Here is a 20,320-nt window from a genome sequence, read left to right on the forward strand (position 1 = left end):
TCTTGTTTCAACATAAAAGAGATGTGCTTTTTTATGTTAAGTAAATAATTGGATGTTCTACTGAAAACAAAAATAAAAATTTTTAAATACTCTGTTTTGAAAAAAAAATTCACCCTATTTTTTTTTTAATTTTTTTTTCAACGTTTATTTATTTTTGGGACAGAGAGAGACAGAGCATGAACGGGGGAGGAGCAGAGAGAGAGGGAGACACAGAATCGGAAACAGGCTCCAGGCTCGGAGCCATCAGCCCAGAGCCTGACGCGGGGCTCGAACTCACGGACCGCGAGATCGTGACCTGGCTGAAGTCGGACGCTTAACCGACTGTGCCACCCAGGCGCCCCAAATTCACCCTATTTTAATGAAACCACTGGCATACTTCAAAGTCAAAAACGGGGGAAACTACAGATTAAAAATATTAATACATAAATCACATTAAGCATCATAATTTTGGATGGGTATTTTAGGGTAAGGTTAGTAACTTTCTAGTAATAATCTTGAGACTATTTAATAGAACTTGCTAGAAAGAGCAAAGAAAAACAGAGATTGACCAAAATGAGTCTAGGTAGGTGTCTTATTGTAAGTCATGTGCCCCCAAAATATTTATAAAAATCCTATTTCAGAAAAATTAAGTATCATATTAGCATTTCTTTTAGAGCTTGGTCAGTAACTAAATTGGCCCTTTCCAACTAAATTTTGAGTTATTTATCTGAAATAGTCACACAGCCCCTGGATGGCTCAGTTGGTTGAGTGTCTGACTCTTTTTTTTTTTTTAATCACTTTTTAATGTTTATTTATTTTTGAAAGAGAGAGACAGAGAGAGACAGAGTGTGATCAGGGGAGGGGCAGAGAGAGAGGGAGACACAGAATCTGAAGCAGGCTCCAGGCTCTGAGCTGTCAGCACAGAGCCTGATACAGGGCTTGAACTCACAAACCGTGAGATCATGACCTGAGCCGAAGTCAGAATGCTCAACCAACTGAGCCACCCAGACACCCCTGAGTGTCTAACTCTTGATCTTGGCTCAGGTCATGATCCCAAGGTCATGAGATTGGGCCCCGAGTCAGGCTCTGCACTGAACACAGAACCTGTTTAAGATCTCTCTCTCTCTCTCTCTCTCTCTCTCTCTTTCTCTCTCTCTCTCATCTCTCTCTGCCTTTCTCACCCCCTTTACCCCTCTCCCTGGCTCATAAATAAATAAATAAATAAATAAATAAATAAATAAATAAATAAATAAAGCCACACAAAGGCAAATGACAAAATGCTTTATGTTTCAGTGATTGTTCTTCCTATCCTAAAAGAATGCACCCAAGTTCAACACAGTTTACCAGGGTTTCTGTGTAAGTATAATATAGTGAGCATATGCATAGAAGTCTCAGTGCTACCAATTACACATGAGTTGGGATTTTGTAAAAAAGTTCAAACTGAAACTCTTACCAATCTACAGGTAACATAAGAAATTACTCCTTACTTTATTTCGATAACTTTAGAATTCCACTCATACAGATACCATATAGCAAAATAGTATGAGTGCTATGTCTCAAATAAAATATAGGTGCTTAATAAATACATGCTGACATATCAAAATATTTTCTGTGATCCTATCCCATAATGTTCCAGGGTTTTTTACCTCAATACCTGGGATACGTTCTCATCGCTTTGAAGAATGAAGAGGTGGACACAAAACAAAATGAGCAGCAGGCAAAAGTGTAATAGAGTAGGGGTGCCTGGGTGACTCAGTTGGTTAAGCATCAGACTTCGCCTCAGGTCACAATCTCGATCTCACAGTTTGTGAATTTGAGCCCCACATCAGGCTCCGTGCTGGCAATTCAGTCTGGCGCCTGCTTTGGATTCTATGTCCCCTCTCTCTCTCTGGCCTACCGTGGCTTGTGCTCTGTTTCTGTCTCTCAAAAATGAATAAACATTAAAAAATCTTTTTTAAGTTCATTAAAGATTAGAAAGGAAGAATAGTATGAAAGCTCTTTTGCAGAGAAGGAACATTTTGAAAGTGAATTTCTGCAACAATAGGCAAGGGTCTTTGTTTTATAAGATTCTGGTCAGCCCTCCCTTCCCTTCTCCCTTGTTCCTTTTCAGGTTCTACCCTTACTGGCTAGATAACTCTAGGTCCTGGCTTGTCCATTCCTGATTGGCTCGACTCCATTGTGTGAGGAGTCAGACTATGGTCATACTGTCCCTCATGTAACACAAGTTTTATGGTTTACTTTTGTTAGTTAGGTATTTTGATAGTCAAATTCCTGACGGGAACCTGAGGGAGAGTAGGTGAGGAACCTTAAGCCTGAGGGGGTTTGCTGTGGTCAAATGCTCCCAGCATTGTTCCAAAATATGTGTTTTTCCCCCACCCAGGGACCTCAGGTCCTAACCTTTCCCTCTCTGCCTATTTTATCCTAGCATTTCCCAATCATAATATAACAATCTAGCTCATGTAGTCATTTACCAGGATCCAGGAAAAGCAGCAACCTGTAACAACACATTTAATACCTTGCTCACTGGTCATCCACCTCTCAGTCTCTGTGCTAAGAAGGTAAACATAGGGGGGTGCCTGGGTGGCTCAGTCAGTTAAGCGTCCAACTTCAGCTCAGGTCCTGATCTTGTAGTTTGTGAGTTCGAGCCCCTCGTTGGACTCTGTGCTGACAGTTCAGAGCCTGGAACCTGCTTTGGATTCTGTGTCTCTCTCTCTGCCCCCTCCCCCTCTCAAAAATAAATAAACATTAAAAAAAAGAAGGTAAACATAGGACCCTCAGAAAAATCAGGCCTAGAGATTAGGAATGCTCTGGGATACAGGCAGAGTTCTTGAAAAGTTCCTGATTTTCAGGCACAATGTTTAGTGTTGTCAGCGCTTGGGAACAACTACGAAGCTTCCCTGAAGATATTGAAAGTAAAATTCCCCTCTTTGAATTACCTCTGAGCTCAACATTTGAAGAAATTAGAGTAGAAATACACAAAGTCACCTGAAAGCCACAAACAGACAATGCTTGGATGCCTACTGTCACTGGAAATGAAAACTCAAGCCAACTTTCCAGTACCAGTGACAAAGGAATCTTAAAGGATACTCCTCAGGAAACATACCCCAGTGCATTGCTTTGGGCCCTGGGGAGCCATTCTTCCTGATTCTGTATTAACTTTATCCTCTTATTTGGTGCTCTAGGCAATGCATTCATCCAATTCCCCTCATTCTAATTCACCTTCATATTTATGTTTTGATTTCCCACATTGCCTAGGGAAAGGAAAAATTGGCTGGTCAAACCTATACAAATTTTATCTACGTCTGTAAATTGGCATCCATGTTCATACATTGGTCTTACTAGCTTGGTTTCTGTGAGTCCACCCTGAGAGATGGATGTGCTTTCCATTTGCTAACAAAATCAGTTTCCAAGCCTGCAGTGATGCAAATCAAACTTTGGACCACATATTCACCCAAGTAATGCAACCTCTAGAGGCCTCTTGGGAAGTGGCCAACAGACTCTCCAGATACCACCTCTCTCCACTGATGTGAAGTCAAGTGAGCTATGGTCTCCACTTAAAAATTTCTACCCTTAGTATTAATATTATAGCTTTTACTTAAGAAAATCAGTTTAAATACAGTAAAGCCCATTTCAAGTGAATCACAGATTATATTAGATGTTCTGCTTGAACAGCAAATAAACATGCTTGTTAAAAAAAAAAGTTATAGGGGCGCCTGGGTGGCTCAGTCGGTTAAGCGTCCGACTTCGGCCCGGGTCACGATCTCGTGGTCCGTGAGTTCGAGCCCCGCATCGGGCTCTGGGCTGATGGCTCAGAGCCTGGAGCCTGCTTCTGATTCTGTCTCCCTCTCTCTCTGCCCCTCCCCCATTCATGCTCTGTCTCTCTCTGTCTCAAAAATAAATAAACGTTAAAAAAAAATTTAAAAAAAAGTTATAATTTATTTAAAGAGAGAGCCTCATTGGGGCGCCTGGGTGGCTCAGTCGGTTAAGCGGCCGACTTCGGCTCAGGTCATGATCTCACGGTCCGTGAGTTCGAGCCCCGCGTCGGGCTCTGTGCTGACGGCTCAGAGCCTGGAGCCTGTTTCGGATTCTGTGTCTCCCTCTCTCTGACCCTCCCCCGTTCATGCTCTGTCTCTCTCTGTCTCAAAAATAAATAAACGTTAAAAAAATTAAAAAAAAAAATAAAGAGAGAGCCTCATTAAACAAAGTGTGGGGTGGGGGGAAGAGCTATTAGAGATTAACAGAGATTTAGACTTTACCCAATGCAATCAATGGGCAACCAAATGCAATGGGGGACACCTTGTTTAGATTCTACTGCATGGGGTGCCCAGTCAGTACAGCATGCAACTCTTGACCTCAGGGTTGTGAGTTTGAGCCCCACATTGGGAACGGAGCCTACTTTAAAAAAATATTCCACTGTAGACAAACAGTGGGAGGCAGAATAATAGCCCCTCCCAAAGACAGCCACATCTTAATCCTCAGAACCTGTGAATGTTACTTTTCATGGTCAGAGACTTTGCTGGTGTGATTATGTTAAAGATTTTAAAATGGGGAGGTTATTTTGGGTTATAATCACTTGGGTCCTTAGAAGCAGAGAACCTTTCCCAGCGGGGGTCAGAGGGAGATATGACTATGGAAGGAAAGTCAAAAAGATGAAACATTGCTAATTTGGAAGGCAGAAGGGGACTAAGAACCAAAGAATGCAGGCTGTAGATGCTGGAAAAGGCAAGTAAACAGATTCTCTCCTAGAATATCCAGAAAGGAATGTAGTACCTTGATGTTAGCCCCAGGGATGCCCATGTCAGACTTCTGACCTAAAGACCTGGTAAGATAATGAATTTATATTGTTTGAAGTTACTAAATCTACAGTAATTTGTTATAGAAACAATAGAAAAGAAATATAAAAACTCAAAAAGATATTTTGAGACAAACTAGAAGATTTAAACAGGGATCGGGTATTAAATGGAGTATTGAGGAATTAATATTAACTTTTGTTACAGTATGATAATAGTATCTGTGCTACCTTTTAAAACTTTTTGCTAGAGATGACATACTGAAATATGTATAGATGAAATGATACAATGAAAGCTGGGATTTGGTTTAAAAAACTGTTCCTTTACCTCCAAAAGGTGGGGGTATAGATAAGACATTAAAATTGGTAAAAGATTAGTTAATTGTTGAAGATAGGGGCTCATACTATTCTATTATTGTGTATACTTGAGATTTTTCATAGTAAGTTTTTTTTAAGTGAATTAACTTAGGAAAGAGCACCTGAATATTACAGATCAGCACTGTCCAAAACAATTTTCTGTGATGATGGAAATGTCCTGCATCTCCACTGTTCAATGCAGTAGCTACTGGCCATGGGACTGATGAACACTTCAAATGAGGAACTGAAGTTTTAATTTTATTTAATTTGAATTAATTAAATTTAAATAGTCCCATGTTGGGGCTCCTGGGTGGCTCAGTCGGTTGAGCTTCTGACTTCTGCTCAGGTCATGATCTCACAGTCTGTGAGTTCGAGCCCCGCATCGGGCTCTGTGCTGACAGCTCAGAGCCTGGAGCCCACTTTGAATTCTGTGTCTCCCTCTCTCTCTGACACTCCCCCATTCATGCTCTGTCTCTCTCTGTCTCAAAAATAAACATTAGGGGCGCCTGGGTGGCGCAGTCGGTTAAGCATCCGACTTCAGCCAGGTCACGATCTCGCAGTCTGTGAGTTCGAGCCCCACGTCAGGCTCTGGGCTGATGGCTCAGAGCCTGGAGCCTGTTTCCGATTCTGTGTCTCCCTCTCTCTCTGCCCCTCCCCCGTTCATGCTCTGTCTCTCTCTGTCCCAAAAATAAATAAACGTTGAAAAAAAAAAAAATTTAAAAAAAAAATAAATAAATAAACATTAAAAAAATAAATAAATAAATAGTCCCATGCGGCTAGTGGCTGCAATATTACACAGTGCAGCTCTAGATATTAGAAGAGAGCCATAATGTCTTGTTATTAGAATTCAAATAAGTAAGCTTGTGAATCAAGTCAGCACACATCTGCTATTTTTGTCTGCCCAGCCTCTCTTTCCCTTTCTTCCTAATACTATCCAGCTCCTACCTCCCACCCTGATCACTTCTGGGGATTTTCTGTATTGGAAAGTGAAGTAGTACCCTCCATCAGTTGTATGACTAGAAACCTTAGAACTGCTATTATATTCTCTTCACACACTGAGGTTTCTGAGAGAGTAAAATCAAAATTAGGACAAAGATGGACAGTCTTGATTCTCAAGTTCTTAGACCTAGTCAACCCTGGGGAGTCAATACCATCCTTACTTTCCCTTGTTTCAGCTGGATAAAAACAATAAATTCCTCTTTTGCTTATGTTATTTTTGAGTCAAGTTCTATCATTTGCAACCTACAATACAATGTCCCACAAAAAACTTAACTCCATTTTTCCGTGCTACCATAATGGTGCACATGAATGTTGTCATGGATACTCTGAAGAGCATTAACAATGCTGAAAAGACAAATGCCAGGTTCTTATTAGGCTATGCTCCAAAGTCATCATCCGATTTTTAACTGTGGATGATGAAGCATGGTTACACTGACAAATTTGAAATCATCGATGATCACAGAACTGGGAAAAACTGTTGTGAACCTCATGGGCAGATTAAACAGTGTGGAGTGATCAGCCCCAGGTTTGATGTACAATGCAAAGATCTAGAAAAATGGCGGAATAATCTGCTTCTGTCCTGCCAGTTTGGTTTCATTGTACTGACAACCTCAGCTGGTAGCATGGACCATGAAGAAGCAAGATGAAAATACACAGGAGGGAAAATCCTGGGATTTTTTTTCTCTAGGGATGTAATACATTCATGCAAATAAAATGCCTCACTGGACTCTTAAAAAAAAACCACAACAACAAAAAACACATACACAAAACTAAACAAACGCCAGGGTCACTAGCAAAATAGTAAGATTAATGGCACTGCTATAGACTGAATTGTAACCCCCTAAAATTCATTACGTTGAAGCCCTACCCCCCACCCCCATCTGACAATATGGGAGATGGGGCCTTTAAAGAGGTGATTAAAGTTAAGGGGCACCTGGGTGGCTCAGTCGTCTCCAGTCGTGATCTTGTGGTTCGTGACTTCGAGCCCCACATCAGGCTCACTGCTGTCAGCCCGTCAGCACAGAGCCCGCTTCAGATCCTCTCTGCCCCTCCCCTGCTTGTGCTCTCAAAAACAAATAAATATTTAAAAAAATAATAAAAGAGGTGGTTAAAGTTAATGAAGCCATAAGGGTGGACCTCTGAACTGACAGAACTGGTAACCTTATAAGAAAAGAAACAAGACAGCTCTCTCAGGAAAAGTGAAGACACAGCAAGAAGGAGCTATCTGCAACCCAGGAAAAGTCCTCACCAGACCCCAATCATGCTGGCACCCTGATCTTGGACTTCCAGCATCCAGAAACGTGAGAAGGTAAACTTCTGTTGTTTAAGCTGCCCAGTCTATGATATTTTGTTACGGCAGCCCTAGCTCAGACAGGTACCAGTATAGCTCTCCTAGTGCCAGTTACTACCGGTTCTTTCAGGGTGAAGTTGACCCTGATTAGCAAAAATAGTAATATATTGACATTTTATTATTCCATTCCCATTCTTGGTTTCAGCTTAGACTGGAGTAGCTTTTCAATTGGTTTTTACTTTTTTTAAGTAACAAAACGCTCTGCCCAGCTATCTTGAATCTCATCAGATCAGAAAAATTCTATCAATATAGAAAAAGTCTTTACTGAGATTAAGCAGCCAGAATTACATTACTAGTAATGGAGAGGAAAAGCTGATAAATCACATAGTCAAATTCATGTGTTCATCCTTTTAACTTTTGACTTTATTCCTTGTATCAACAGGTTAAGAAAGCAAAATTCTCTTACATATTGATTTATAGATAATGTTACAAGCAGCACACAAAACATTGTTTCACAGAGTAATATTCAGTGATCCCATTAAATGCAGTTTTAATCCTTATTTTAAACTAAGTGCAATAATTTAATACAATAAGCTGAATGCACACAAAACTTGTATATCCTGAACTACAAAAGTGGTTTCCACAACCATACATGGTTTTAGTCAAGTACACATTTCCACAATGAACAAGTACTAACAAGTATGTTAATAAAACACTATCCTAAATGCTTATCCTGCCATCAGCTTTTTAAGCAATACCTTCCTGTTACTGAAAACATTTATTTTAGATGCTTTAATCTAACCTGGGAAAATGAGTTCTCTTAAAACTTGACAACTAGTATATTATAAGCTCAAAAGGTTTTAAATCAAAAAAGCCTTCCAATACGGAAGAATTCACATGAAACTTTTAGTTAAAAAAAAAAACAAACCCAACATTCTTGTTATCTAAAGAAAAGAATATTAAACAACAAATATCTCAAGACAGATAAACATTCCTACAAAAGACTGTATTTTCTTGTATCTTCTCCCTAAAAAAACACAAACCAGTTCACTACCTTTTAATAACCTCCTAGACTACTATAAACACTCCTACAAAAGACTGTATTTTTTTTGTATCTTCTCCCTAAAAAAAAGCAAACCAGCTCACTATCTTTTAATAATCTCTTAGACTACTATAGTCTAAAAACTTTAGAAGACATGAAACACGTCTTAGCTATCATAGTCGAAGGTGCCCTTTAGATTTCATATATTACACAGCTACAGTATAGCCTACACCTAATGGCACAAATACCTAATACATAAATACTACTTCATCATTTAGACAGTCAAAAGTCAGAAGGAACTGCATGGTTTGCAAGGTACTTCAACTTACATGTGGTCATTAAAACCCAGTAAGTAATTCAAGTATAGTAGTATAATGGCAGACAATTCAAGGCTCAAATATCACTCTAAAATTGAAGACATGAAAAAAAAAATGGAAAACTTTGTGTTCCTCCATCCTTCACCTTCATGGCTAGATATAGAGACCTTACAGTGGAAAATATACAGTTATTATATATGGTTTCCCCAGAAGATAATGAAGCTTCAGAAAGTACAAAAGGTGTCAAGATCCATAGTTTGCCTCATCAAATGCTTTTCTAGCCCGTTTCAATTCTTCATTCATAGTAAGCAAGTCTTTAACCCTAGCAAACTTCCTTGGGTCCTTTCGAATCAAGAAGACGATATCTTCAACTTGTACCCGACCTTGTCTTCCGATTGACATTGCCTTGTGAGTCTATTACAAAGAAATAAATTAATTTTAAAAAATCTAATATTTTACTTTTTATTTGCATTTAGTTAATACTGGTGAGTTTGAAGACTTTCTCTTCTATTTATAGCTACTCATTTGTGAATTGTGTTTATATTCATGTCCTTTGTCCACTTGCTACTGTTATAGCAATGCTTAATGCTTTATAGACATCTTTTAATACTAATGACATTAAAACTATCAAATTTATTGTTTCTTTTTTTTTGTTTTTTTGTATATCTAGTCTTTGTCTTCATTTGTATAAAATAATTCTGTAATTTCATTGTAACTGCATATTTCGTTTAAGCTTTGTCTAGTAACGAATAAATAGCGGTGAGTAAAAATAAACTGGTGAGTTTTCCCCTTAAATTCAAATAAATCTCATCTCCTATCATATATTCATCCTGTGCAAAAACAAAGGTTCATCATAATATTATTTCTAAGGACTAAAAAAGGGGAAATTAAGTGTTTAATAAGGCATTAAATAAACAAATTTGGGTACATCCAACCAATTAATATTATGAAGCCATTAAAAATATTTATAGAATATTATGCAATGATATGGGGAAAGTGTTCTACTTATGTAAGTGAAAAAGAAGGCTCTAAGACTAAAATACATTATATGATTTCAATTTAATAAAGTTTAAAAATATGTGCAAAAAAACAAAAAAATATTCACCAAAATCTGAGCATTAGTTGTCTAGATGGCAGGATTACAGATTTCTATTTTCTCTCCTGTACTTTTTTTATAATTCATAAATTTAACAAATATTCTTTTTGTAAATGGAAAAAAAAATGTAATGCATACTCTGACAGGAATTTTACTTGTATTATTCTATACTAAGGAAATAATCCATAACACAGGGTAAAAACTCACAAGAACACAACCAAACTCAGTATTCCTATCCCTGTGAATATATCCAAGGAGGAGATGGGAGGACATTTCATGAATATGGTCATATCTATTTAGATCAAAATAACCTGTAACTAACTTATGCAAGAGAGAAATGGTCAAATATATTAGAAAACAATTTATTTATTTTTTTTATTTTTATTTTTTAGAAAACAATTTAAATGAATTTCATCTAACTACTAAAATAATTGTGATTAGAATGTAGAAAATATATATTACAAAACTCTGAGTAAAAGAAATGTTTACTATGATTACCACTATATGTAAGCACTGTACACATTTTTTTTTTAATGTTTATTTACCTTTGAGAGAGAGAGAGAGAGAGAGACAGAGTACGAATAGGGGATGAACAGAGAGAAAGAGGGAGACACAGAATCCCAAGCGGGCTCCAAGCTCTGAGCTGTCAGCACAGAGCCCGAAGCAGGGCTTGAACTTGTGAACCGCGAGATCATGACCTGAGCCGAAGTCGGACACTTAACCGACTGAGCCACCCAGGCGCCCCTTTTTTTAATTTCATTTTTTTTTTTTAAGCACTGTATACATTTTTAAATAAATACTGGAAGGGGAGATCTTACATTAGATAATGGGATTATGGTTAATATTTGTAAATTTTATTCTAGAATCTTATAATTATGTCCTTATAAATAAAATTCAGGAGAAGGTAGAATATTGTGTGTGCACATATACATGTATGTATGTTTATATGTATATATCATATGTATATCTTAAATATTTTTTTTAACCTTATTTATTTATTTATTTACAGACAGTACTCAAGAGCGTGACCAGGGGAGTGGCAAAGAGAATGGGAGGGAGACAGAGAGAGAATCCCTAGCAGGCTCAAGTGTAACTCCCAAACCATGAAATCATGACCTGAGCGGAAAGCAAGAGTCGGATGCTTAACCGACTGAGCCAGGTCATGATCTCCCCGTCCTAAGACAGAGCCCCATGTTTGGCTCCGCGATGAGGCATGGAGCCTGCTTGAGATGCTCTCTCCCTCTCCTTCTGCCCCTGCCCCATGAGCATGTGTGTGCTCCCCTCCCCCTCTCAAAAATAAAGTCTTAAAAAAAAAATGAGTTTCAAATCTATTACTCAATTAACTAAGACAAATTACAAAAAAAAAAATCTTACCATTTCAGTGATGAACTCTATGACAAGGTCTTCAAGAATATCCACTGACTCAGTATAAGGATTCTGGTCATCCCCAAACCCATACATCATACATCGCACTGCAAAAGAACAATCATTTTTGTTTACTTGAACAAATTTAACAATTTTACCAATACCTTTTTCAAATTAGAAATGGACCAAATAAGACAAGATACTTGTATAAACATATATTATATATTTGTTGTCTGCAAGTATGGATTTTGGTGTAAAAGACTTTTAACCACAATCTCATAACCAACTGTTCCTACAACTGTTCCTACCTGTCCTTCCCTACTAGGAACTCCTGTTCCCTCCCAGCCACTGAACCCTGATACCAATATTCTTTCCCTAATCTCTATTATCTATTCACCAACAACCCCAGAATACCTGTAACTAGGAAACTCTATGCCAGGGACAGGATGAGTAGCAATGGCTTAGCTCTTACTGGGAGTATTCTATGTGTGTATGGAGTGGGGGGGTGGGGGGGGTGGGCAGGAGGGGCAGGCAGGGGGGCATTGGAAAAGAGAAAGCAAAATCCTTTCTGATACTAACATAGGAAAAAGGACATGAGAGAAAGTGCTCTAATTGCTTCTTATAGGAAGAACACGGTAATCAAAAGGAGAAAGCAAACTGTGGAATCTTGACATTTCATTCCTTAGATCAATGCACTGCTAATAAAGTCCTTTCAGGCTTCAACCGAAAGAACCATAGAAAATGCAAAAGAGAAGAAAAGTCTAATACAGAGTAATAAAAATGGGTGCTAACAGCTAAAACTTACATAGACCTTACTATGTACCAGGGATAGATATAGTTTTAAGCCTTTCACATACATAACTCATTTAAACCTCACAAAAATCCTTTGAAGTAGATACTATTATTATCCCTATTCCATATAGATGAGAAAATGGAGGCACTGAGCTAAGTGATTTACCCAAGCTAAGTGATTTTCCACACAGACGTAAGAGATGGAACCTCAGTTTGAATGCAACCGATCTTGCTCCAGAGTCAATATTCCTCCTCTTAACAGTATTACACTTCTTGGTAGTTTAAGGCAGATGGAATCCATGTGGATTCTCATCCTATAGTCTATAAACTCCCAGTTAGTCCATGGACAGGCTCTAAGAAATCCTTGAGGCCTTCTGAAATTAAATGCAAAAATTTTATACATTATTTGTGTGTGCGCATTTTTCTTGAAAGAACAATCTGTTCTTAACAGTTCAGAAAGGGGTATACAAATGTTAAAAAAAAAAAAAAAGGGTCACAGGTTGGAAATGTTTTGTATATGGATCTGAGTGGTGGTCATATGTAAATAAGTAAAATTCATTAAGCTGTTCATTTAAGACTAATAAAATTTATTGTAAGTACAGTAAAGAAAAAAAAGGAACTCCTAGGACATTTCTAATGGAAGACATGAGGGGCACCTGGGTAGCTCAGTTGGTTAAGTGGCCAACTTCAGCTCAGATCATGATCTTGCAGTTCATGGGTTTGCGTCTCGCGTTGGGCTCTGTGCTGTCAGTTCAGAGTCTGGAGCCTGCTTAGGATTCTGTACCTCCCTTTCTCACTGCCCCTCCCCCACTCCTGCTCTGTCTCTCTCTCTCTCTCTCTTTTAAAATTAAATATTTTAAAACGTTAAAAAAATAATGAAGGAATGAGTACATTAAGAATAATTCCTATTTAGGAGAAGCAAAAGCTGGTAGAACTGAAAGGAGAATTGAATAGATCAAGCCTAGGGAAGAAAAGAATGGGGCGACTTGGAAGTTAGCCTGGGACAGAGGTATCCCTAGAGTTTAAACTGGTAAGAGCCTTTATGTCCAGATACAGGGAGTAGAAAACAAGTTTGTTTTTTTTTTCTCTTTTAGATTCTGACAACTTTGCTTTTTTTTTTTTTTTTTTTTGAGATAATTTCAGACTTACAGAAGAGTTGCAAAAAATAGTAGAGTTCCCAAACACCCTACATCCACCTTCCCCTTATTTTAACATCTTATATAACCAAAGACATTTATCAAAACTAAGAAATCGGGGCGCCTGGGTGGCGCAGTCGGTTAAGCGTCCGACTTCAGCCAGGTCACGATCTCGCGGTCCGTGAGTTCGAGCCCCGCGTTGGGCTCTGGGCTGATGGCTCAGAGCCTGGAGCCTGTTTCCGATTCTGTGTCTCCCTCTCTCTCTGCCCCTCCCCCGTTCATGCTCTGTCTCTCTCTGTCCCAAATATAAATAAATAAAAAAAAAAAAAAACGAAAACTAAGAAATTAACATTGGTACAAATATAGAACTTACTCAGATTGTACCAGTTTTTCAACTGATATCCTTTTTCCATTTCAAGATCCCACGTTATTTAATTACTATGCCTCTTTACTTTTCACTGATCAGTGACAGTTCCTCAGACTTTTCTAGTCTTTTATGACCTTGACACTGTGGAAGACTCCTTGTTAGTTATCTTGTAGAATGTTCCCCAATTTGGGTTTGTCTGGTGTTCTTTCATTATTAGGCTGTGGGTACCCATTAGTAGAAAGGATACCATAGAGGTGATGTGCTCTCTTAACTGACTGAGCTACCCAGGCGCCCCTGATGTGCAATCTTAATGCATCACGTGATGTTAATATATATTACTGGTGATGTTGACTTTGATCATTTAGCTAACATTTTAGACATTACTTGTCTGCCAGGATTCTCCATTGTAAGCTTACTATTTTTCCTTAAATATTTTGAGTAAGATACTTTGTCATGAACATTTTGATGGGCACAATTCACCAGTATGCATGTAAACTGCACTTGGTTAAAAGGTTTGTAAAGATACAAATACCAGTGAATGCTTTGAAACTTTGTGTTATAGTAGCAAAAAATTTTTTAAGAAGAAGATTTAGGAGAACAGATCTTGGCCAGTAACAGATATCAAGATTCAGGTAAGACCAGAAGGCTGTGAAAATTCCAAATTCTTATCATCACAAAAATAAAGCAATTCAAGTAGAACAAAGGTTTCTGCTAACAATTGACTATGCAAACATCACACTGAGATGCTCTAGTGTGGGAATCCCCTTCTTATGCTGATTAAGAAGCAAAAACACATACAAATGGAGTAAACAGTATCAGAGATGGATTAAACAGTGGTCAGCTTTAGGTGAGAAATTGAGATATGGAGGATTTGAGTCATTAAAAATATAAAAATAAAAAGACATACTGCCTGCAGTTTCAAGAGCATTTGGAAATGACTGAGCCTGACCCAGCATAAATAAACCATATATTCATTTGTTAATACTCAGCCATAACTATATGTAAAGGACACAGGTTGGAGAGTGCATTCTCACAGTGCCTTTCGTGGGCTGGCTTTGACCATCACTAGACACAGCAGCTCTTCCACTTACTTGCCAAAAAGGGTCAAACCTGTCTATTGAGGGAATACACTAAAGAACCAATCAATACATTATAATTTCCATGCCACTGTAATGCTTTACACTGTTCACCATTTTTCTGTATTTTCCAATGCCTTAGTCCACAGCCCCAACTTAATTCCTACCCTCAGCACCTGTTCCAGGATCCATTATAATTTCTGACTTACAGTCAAAGGAGTCCCTGCTCCTACTGCTGCAATAGTAAAGGACATAAAAAGTAATGGAGGTATGTTCTTGGTCCCTGAGTTGAAACACTGATCACATTTCCTCATTTTAAAAAACTGTGTATTAAAAAAAAAATGTGGGGGCGCCTGGGTGGCGCAGTCGGTTAAGCGTCCGACTTCAGCCAGGTCACGATCTTGCGGTCCGTGAGTTCGAGCCCCGCGTCAGGCTCTGGGCTGATGGCTCAGAGCCTGGAGCCTGTTTCCCATTCTGTGTCTCCCTCTCTCTCTGGCCCTCCCCCGTTCATGCTCTGTCTCTCTCTCTGTCCCAAAAATAAATAAACGCTGAAAAAAAAAAAAATTAAAAAAAAAAAAAATGTGGGGGAAGCTAGGTGGCTCAGTTGGTTGAGTGACTGACTCTTGATTTCAGCTCAGGTTGTAGTCAGTCCCAGGGTCATGGGATTGAGCCCCAAGTTGGGCTCCACACTGAGCGTGAAGCATGCTTGAGTTTCTCTCTCTCCCCAGCATGTGTGTGTTCTCCCCAGCATGTGCGTTCTTTCTCTCTCTAAAATAAAAATTTTTCAAAATGTGTACACACAAAACCCACCTACCCACATACAAATATATAAATTGAGGTCAGGATCATTACTATCCATGATTCACAAGTTAAACAATCTTACAGGCAAGTCTGAGAATATTGTCCCTACAGAGAAACACATTCAGAACATTAATCTACTTTGAACAAACATGTCCAAAAGTTTTTATTATCTATAATTAAATCATTGTCAATTACTTACATTCTTTAGAAAAAAGTCTCTTCCTTTTACCCTGTCCACCTTCTGCACCTCCTCCAATTTCTTCACTTTCTTCCTCAAACTGTAAGTTAAAAATGTATATACAGAAATGTCAAGCACTGCATTTGATTTTTAAGCAATTAACATTAATTTTTTTCCACTTTCAACACTAATTATCATGCCAGAAAGCCTAAAACATGCAGCAAAAAAATCATGAAACCTTAGCATTTTAGGAGCCTTAAAGACTATCCAGTCCAACTTCCCACTCAATGCAGGAATGGCTCTCCTACAGTGTCCCTAACAAATAATTTTACTGCCTCTGCTGGAAGCGTTTCAATGACCGTACTTTTTTTTTTTTTTTAAACCAACTAGTTAGCCTATTACTACACAGTTTTACTGTTAAGAGTGAATCGAAGTAAGTAAAACTATCTTTATTTTTTATTAAGCATTGCTTATACAGTGCCAGGAACTTTCTTCAAGTAAGCCTTAACCCCATTTTACGACACGAAAACCAAGGCTCAAAGTTAAGTAACTTGCTCATAGATAACAGAGATTTTGAAACACAAATTCCCTGGCTTTCGGTCCATTATTCCCACTACTTTACAGTAAGTATATAGTTTTGTTACTAGTTGAAGTGTTGGTCATAATGAGAGCTAAAAATTAGCTTCGTCCTATGATGATTCTCCAGGCGATTCAAAGAGTGTCTGACAAATAGAGACCAAAAGCAAAGGGCAAGGGGCCACCTTCCCACTCTTCACGTCCTGCCCCACACACTAAGAGATGAATCGGGAGGGAAGGGCTAGCACGGCGTGAAGTCCCCGAACTCTCTCCAGTGAATTCGCGAAGGAAAACCTCGAGTGATTCTGAACTCGAGTTCCACTTCTGCACCCCAGGGAGTGAAGAAAGGACTGGGTTGTAACAGTGGTGGTCACTCACGGTGGGATCTTCCTCCTCGTCTGCCATGCCACCAGCCAGCTTACAGGGCTCAGCCGCCTCGCTCCCAGCGGGTTTTACTATATCCGCGGCCTCACTTCCGGTGACGCGCAGGGAGGGGCGGGGCGAGACGGAGCCTAGACCCGGCCGGCCAGCTGGGGTGGAAAATGCGCGGAGACAAACTAACAGGGGACCCAAGCCGAGTTTAGGGAGAGAGGGATGAGCTCTAGGCTCTGTGTTCAAGATCACAGATTAATTAAACATTCGCAAAGTAAAGGGGGCGTGTATCTCCTTGTGACCCTGAATTTGCTTCTACATATCGAATCACCTCTTCCTGATTTGGGGCTGTGTAGTTATGCATCGTTGGGGGTCCTAGCAGTCCTTGGGCTGCCCGAAGAGTGGACTTAAACGATTTTAACAACTTTCAGTTACACTATTATTAATTGCCAAGCACTATACCGGTTATCAGGTGTGTTTTTCTTCGCTACTAGTTTTTAAGGGGGTGATACTACCCCTTAGACTGAGGATTCAATATTTGTGCGGAGTTTTTGATCAGAACAGTAATTGGGAAAAACACTGGCGTTAGAAGGCTAAAGGTAGGGATATAAAATGTTATGCAATGAAAGACATGATACCACACAAGGAAAAGTTGTTCCACAATGTTTCTGAATGTCCTGCTAAACATTCATGCAAGTGAAAAATCTGTAATTATCTGAAGCTAGAACCTTTATTAAAATATAGACACAACGCATGTCCTATGCTTTTAACTTACCTTTAATTTTCTAGGAATGAAACTATGAGATAATAGAAAAAAATATTTATGGGTCTCTGCTGCCAGTTTCTGGCACAGAACTCCTAAAACCCTTGCAATTTCCTTGGTGATAAGAGCATAGGAGCATCTTTTGTTCTTATGAGGCAATTTAGGATGGGACCCTAGATGGGGCCTGGTCACCAGAAAGACCAAGCCATGATTAGAAGGTTGGGGTTTTCAGCCCCAGCTCCCATTCTCCAGACGGGGGAGGGAAGCTGGAAATGTAGTTAATAATTGATCATGCCTAGGCATAAAAATCCCAATAGTAGGGGTTTTGGAGAGCTTCCAGGTTGGGGAACATACCCACCTATGAAGAGAATGACACACCCCCAACTCCACAAGGACAGAGAAGCTCTTCACTTAGGACCCTTCCAGACCTCGCTCTCATCATAGGCTGTTCATCTAAGTAAATGTTTCCATTAGTTCTGTGAGGTGTTCTAGCAAATAAATCCAAGGGGGAGGAAGTCATGGGAACCTCTGATTTATAGCCAAGTTGGACAGAAGGTGGGGACTCTGGCACCTACTACTTGTAATTGGCATCTAAAGTGGGAAACAGTCTGGTGGAACTGCACTCTTAACTCATGGGATCTAATTGAATTAAATTAGACTTGAATTAAATTGAATTAAATTGTAGGACACCCAGCAGTGTCACAGAATTGTTTGCTGTGGGAAAAACCCCCACATTTAGTGACCAGAAGTGTCAGAAGTGAAGTGTCCTGTGTGAAAGTAAAGAGGAAAGATACGGAATGAACCAGAGTTTTTCCCAAAATAGCAAGTACCATAGAAGTGGAGAGGTGTATACTTTGTTTTGTTTGAAACTTACCAAGAGCTGTGAACCATTTCAGGAAATAATGTCACCAAAGGCCAAATCACTTGTAATAACTTGGGTAGCCCATACTCACTGGGTGATAATGCTTTTGTAGCTCCCACATTCATTGTGATTCTACATATAGGTCCAAGCATCTGAAACCATTATGCCCTCTAGTGTAGTCATGCCTGATCATTCACATATTGAAACACGTATTATAATTCACTGTCTGTATTTTACCTTTATATTACATTAGGGCATTATATATTATTTTTAAATTATTGGGTAAATACATTTGTTATTTATTGCTGTGTAACAAATTCTCTCCAAACTTAGTGGCTTAAGACAAACATCTATCACACAGTTTCTGTGGTTCAGGAATCTGGGTGCAGTTTAGTTGGCTCAAGGTCCCTTATATTGCAGTCAGGGTGTTGGCTGGGGCTGCAGTCTCATCTGAAGTATTGATGGGGAAAGATGCACTTCCAAAATCACTCTCACGGTTGTCAGCAGGATTCAGTTCCTTTAGGTTGTTAGACTAAGGGCCTAGTTCTTCATTGGCAATTGCCAGAGGCCTCCCTCAGTTTCTTGCCACATGGTCCTCTCCACACAGCAGCTTACAACATGGCAGCTAGCTTCAATTAGCACAGATGAGGGAGAGAACCAGGAACATCCAAGACACAGAAGCCACAGATGTTGTTGTTGTTGTTGTTGTTGATGTTGCTGCTGCTGTTTTGTAACCTAACCTTGGAAGTGACATCCCATCACGTCTGTCCTATTCTGTTTACTAGAAATCAATAATTGCAGCCCATACACAAAGAGAGGGGATTACATAAGGATGAGTATATTAGAAGGCAAACATCACTGGGAGCTCTCTGAGAGGCTGCCCACCACAGTAGGTTATATTATCTGTGAATGTCATTGCAGAATAATAAAGGAGACATTATAATACTTTTGTTATTTAAGAAAGATTATTGAGTCTGATAGGGTTGAGAACTTCTGTGTTAGGTAGTGATGAAACTCTGGGTTCGAGTATAAAACATTCATAGTGTCAGCAGACAGATAAAATGTGCCAGATGCAGACCAAGAGGTACTATGCAGCAATCAGAAGCAATAGACTAACAACATGGACAGAGCTTAGAAACACAGTGCTAAGTTTAAAAAGAAACACAATGAGATCTATAACAATACCATTTATGTAAATTAAATATACATACACACAAAAAATAGGAACAAATGAAAAAGCATAGACATTAAATACATTGAAAGGTTGTGGGGCAATGCACAGATAAACAGCAAGTGAAGGACTTTGGAAGGGCCAATTTCAATACTATGTCATCAACTGCAGAGCATCAATAATTCAGCCTTCAAAACCTGAGATCCAGAATATATAGGGAAGAACATGCAGTTATGAGCAGATCAGAAATAAAGCACAGAAAGTGAAAAGTCCTGGTGTGCTTCCATAAGATGTTTTGGGTGGATTACCAGAGTCAAGTTTGTGGGGATGCAGGAAATGAGGCTGGAATGAAGCTGGGTTAGAGTGTGAAAGGCCTGGAATGTTCTCTTCAGAGACTAAACTTCACACTGCAGAGTTCCTGGGAGGTCTTTAGGCAGAAGAGGCATATGACCTTATCTTTTTTAAAAAGATCACTTTAGCAGGGAGACCTAGGATGAGAGATGATTAAAACCTGAATTACAAAGAAGGAACTTTCAAAGGTAGAATTTGCAGGACTTTGTGTCTGAATGAATCTGAGAGCTGTGGAGAAGTTTACATACAGATAGATGGAATGTGTTATTAATATAAGTTGGAAAGTAAAATGGGAAAGCAACTGGGGGTGGGGTGGGAAGAATAAAATGAACTCGGTCTAAGAGTCTAGAGATGTCCTATAGACAGGCCTGGAAATCCACAGAGAAATTAGAACCAGAGAAAATGGCACTGGAGACATCAACACAAAGGTGATAGTTTAAAGACTGCACAGGAGGGGTGCCTGGGTGGCTCAGTCAGTTGAGCGACCGACTTCGGCTCAAGTCATGATCTCATGGTCTGTGAGTTCGAGCTTCGCGTCGGGCTCTGTGCTGACAGCTCAGAGCCTGGAGCCTGCTTCTGATTCTGTGTCTCCCTCTCTCTCTGTCCCGCCCCTGCTCATGCTCTGTCTCTGTCTCAGAAA

The 20,320-nt window shown here is 39.3% G+C and overlaps 1 protein-coding gene and 1 pseudogene across 1 annotated transcript; one reads left to right on the plus strand and one right to left on the minus strand.

The window, feature by feature from the left end:
* Positions 1-6,420: 6,420 nt before the first annotated feature.
* On the plus strand, positions 6,421-6,881 carry LOC115520201 (annotated as a pseudogene).
* A 935-nt stretch (positions 6,882-7,816) lies between these two features.
* On the minus strand, positions 7,817-16,643 carry TAF13 (TATA-box binding protein associated factor 13). Its single transcript, XM_030324365.2, has 4 exons — positions 16,540-16,643; positions 15,607-15,685; positions 11,245-11,342; positions 7,817-9,188 (listed from the first exon to the last, which is right to left on the minus strand). Exons 1-4 carry the CDS (start codon positions 16,564-16,566, stop codon positions 9,018-9,020), a joined length of 375 nt encoding a protein of 124 aa, XP_030180225.1. The 5' UTR covers positions 16,567-16,643; the 3' UTR covers positions 7,817-9,017.
* Positions 16,644-20,320: the final 3,677 nt, after the last annotated feature.

Source organism: Lynx canadensis, chromosome C1 (assembly GCF_007474595.2).
Source record: "Lynx canadensis isolate LIC74 chromosome C1, mLynCan4.pri.v2, whole genome shotgun sequence".
NCBI lineage: Eukaryota > Metazoa > Chordata > Mammalia > Carnivora > Felidae > Lynx > Lynx canadensis.

What these genes read in the sequence shown, in the direction of transcription:
- TAF13 (XM_030324365.2), bottom strand. Translation starts at nt 16,566, where the DNA reads ATGGCAGACGAGGAGGAAGATCCCACC. An exon ending in ACGAGGAGGAAGATCCCACC is followed by an intron (nt 15,686 to 16,539) that starts GTGAGTGACCAC and finishes TTTAACTTACAG; the next exon opens with TTTGAGGAAGAAAGTGAAGA. An exon ending in GAGACTTTTTTCTAAAGAAT is followed by an intron (nt 11,343 to 15,606) that starts GTAAGTAATTGA and finishes GTTCTTTTGCAG; the next exon opens with TGCGATGTATGATGTATGGG.